The 2,806-nt window shown below is 42.4% G+C and overlaps 1 protein-coding gene across 1 annotated transcript in view; it reads right to left on the bottom strand.

The window, feature by feature from the left end:
- Positions 1-472: 472 nt before the first annotated feature.
- The window catches only part of CBG07669, a gene marked incomplete at both ends in the record, with an annotated part of 8,344 nt that continues 6,010 nt past the window's right edge, over positions 473-2,806 (bottom strand). The window contains 4 exons of the mRNA XM_045240483.1: positions 473-646; positions 694-797; positions 872-1,432; positions 1,453-2,716. Of these exons, the coding sequence (XP_045093470.1) occupies positions 473-646; positions 694-797; positions 872-1,432; positions 1,453-2,716 (2,103 nt within the window). The remainder of the gene's footprint in view (positions 647-693; positions 798-871; positions 1,433-1,452; positions 2,717-2,806) is intronic.

Here is a 2,806-nt window from a genome sequence, read left to right as displayed (position 1 = left end):
ATTAGTGGGGACGAAACAGGTGTAAAATAGAAGAAGCAAATGATAGAGAGTATAGCGTAGCAGGATGTTAGAGCGTTGCTGTGGTGAGCAGATACACATGAAAAACAAACCGGCTAAATCGGGAGATAATCACTGAAAGAGAGCATAATGTATATTTCTTACCTGTTGAATAAGATTTTCATATTTTGATTGCGCTGAAAATCTGTTTTTCATTTTGACACTTTTCTAAAGGTGTACTCAAATTCTTTAAATTTCGCATGACTTCTAAAACTATTTTAATCAAAAAAACATTTGAAAAAAATATTTGAAAAATTTCCCTTTAAAAAATGGAAATCTATACACTCTCAAACTCAACAAACTTTAATCGGAGTTCCTCCTGCAAAATCTGGAAAATCTGAAAATACAAAATCGAGAATATATAAATAAATAGAGAAGAAAGATTTATGTACAATTTAAATAATTGAAATTTAAATTAGGGTTTGCTAGATTCTGTGGTTTCCTCCTGTTCCAGAATCGTCCTCTCCTTGTAGAAATGATGTCCATTATCACATGTGTTAAAACTGTAATGTCCAGTACTAGAATGATTGTGACGAACAGATTCCAAAAGTTCACCGGCAATACATGGAACAGGGCGGTATTGGAAATCCTGAAATTTAGAAACTTGATCACAGGATATAGTTTGGTGAGGCTTACAATGTCATAGCTACTACCAGCGTTTTGAGTTAAATATCCAGAATGTGAAGTAGTCATTCTTGATCCAGATACGGCGTCATAGCCTTCGTAGAGAGAATCAGAATCTGCAACGCATAATCAAATTTTCAAAAAAATACCAGAAGAACGTTATCATGATAATCGGAAAACTGAGCCTCACCTTCTATAAAAGATGTCTCATAAATTTGGGAACGGTTTTGAGCAGCATTTCTTTGTTGTCTGTTCAGGCGAATACCACTCTCAGCAACGATATCACTTGATAAATCAGCAAAGTCATTTTGATACAAAGTCTTTGACGTGGATTTATCATTATCAGGTTCCACTATTCTTTGGAATGTAGGTACAATTTTGACGCTTCGGCTGATTTTCACGCGGGTTATACCATCTTTTGATTGACTACCCGATTGCTCAATGTCTTCTTGTATAACCCTGTTGTCAGCTGGGACCTTCTTCGCATATCGTTCTCCGCTCACAAACGTGAAGTCTTCCTGGTTCTGAGTTTTTGCTTCGAACTGTTGGCCATCACCTTGGAGAATCTTGTTGTCAGCCGGGACCTTCTTTGCATATCGTTCTCCACTGATGTGAGTAAAGTCCTCTTGGTTCTGTGTTCTGGCTTCGAACTGTTGGCCATCACCTTGGAGAATCTTGTTGTCAGCTGGGACCTTCTTTGCATATCGTTCTCCACTGATGTGAGTGAAGTCCTCTTGATTCTGTGTTCTGGCTTCGAACTTTGGCCATCACCTTGGAGAATCTTGTTGTCAGCTGGGACCTTCTTTGCATATCGTTCTCCACTGATGTGAGTGAAGTCCTCTTGATTCTGTGTTCTGGCTTCGAACTGTTGGCCATCACCTTGGAGAATCTTGTTGTCAGCTGGGACCTTCTTTGCATATCGTTCTCCACTGATGTGAGTAAAGTCCTCTTGGTTCTGTGTTCTGGCTTCGAACTGTTGGCCATCACCTTGGAGAATCTTGTTGTCAGCCGGGACCTTCTTTGCATATCGTTCTCCACTGATGTGAGTAAAGTCCTCTTGGTTCTGTGTTCTGGCTTCGAACTGTTGGCCATCACCTTGGAGAATTTTGTTGTCAGCTGGGACCTTCTTGGCATATCGTTCTCCACTGATGTGAGTAAAGTCCTCTTGATTCTGTGTTCTGGCTTCGAACTGTTGGCCATCACCTTGGAGAATTTTGTTGTCAGCTGGGACCTTCTTGGCATATCGTTCTCCGCTCACAAACGTGAAGTCTTCCTGGTTCTGAGTTTTTGCTTCGAACTGTTGGCCATCACCTTGGAGAATCTTGTTGTCAGCCGGGACCTTCTTTGCATATCGTTCTCCACTGATGTGAGTAAAGTCCTCTTGATTCTGTGTTCTGGCTTCGAACTGTTGGCCATCACCTTGGAGAATCTTGTTGTCAGCTGGGACCTTCTTTGCATATCGTTCTCCACTGATGTGAGTGAAGTCCTCTTGATTCTGTGTTCTGGCTTCGAACTGTTGGCCATCACCTTGGAGAATCTTGTTGTCAGCTGGGACCTTCTTTGCATATCGTTCTCCACTGATGTGAGTAAAGTCCTCTTGGTTCTGTGTTCTGGCTTCGAACTGTTGGCCATCACCTTGGAGAATCTTGTTGTCAGCTGGGACCTTCTTGGCATATCGTTCTCCGCTCACAAACGTGAAGTCCTCCTGGTTCTGAGTTCTGGCTTCGAACTGTTGGCCATCACCTTGGAGAATCTTGTTGTCAGCCGGGACCTTCTTTGCATATCGTTCTCCACTGATGTGAGTGAAGTCCTCTTGATTCTGTGTTCTGGCTTCGAACTGTTGGCCATCACCTTGGAGAATCTTGTTGTCAGCTGGGACCTTCTTTGCATATCGTTCTCCACTGATGTGAGTAAAGTCCTCTCGGTCCTGTGTTCTGGCTTCGAACTGTAAACAATCACCTTGGAGAATCTTGTTGTCAGCTGGGACCTTCTTGGCATATCGTTCTCCGCTCACAAACGTGAAGTCTTCCTGGTTCTGAGTTTTTGCTTCGAACTGTTGGCCATCACCTTGGAGAATTTTGTTGTCAGCTGGGACCTTCTTGGCAAATCGTTCTCCACTATGTGA

The sequence above is a fragment of the Caenorhabditis briggsae genome (assembly GCF_000004555.2).
Source record: "Caenorhabditis briggsae complete genome, chrX, whole genome shotgun sequence".
Lineage (NCBI taxonomy): Eukaryota > Metazoa > Nematoda > Chromadorea > Rhabditida > Rhabditidae > Caenorhabditis > Caenorhabditis briggsae.
This window is presented reverse-complemented; position numbering and strand designations above follow the sequence as displayed.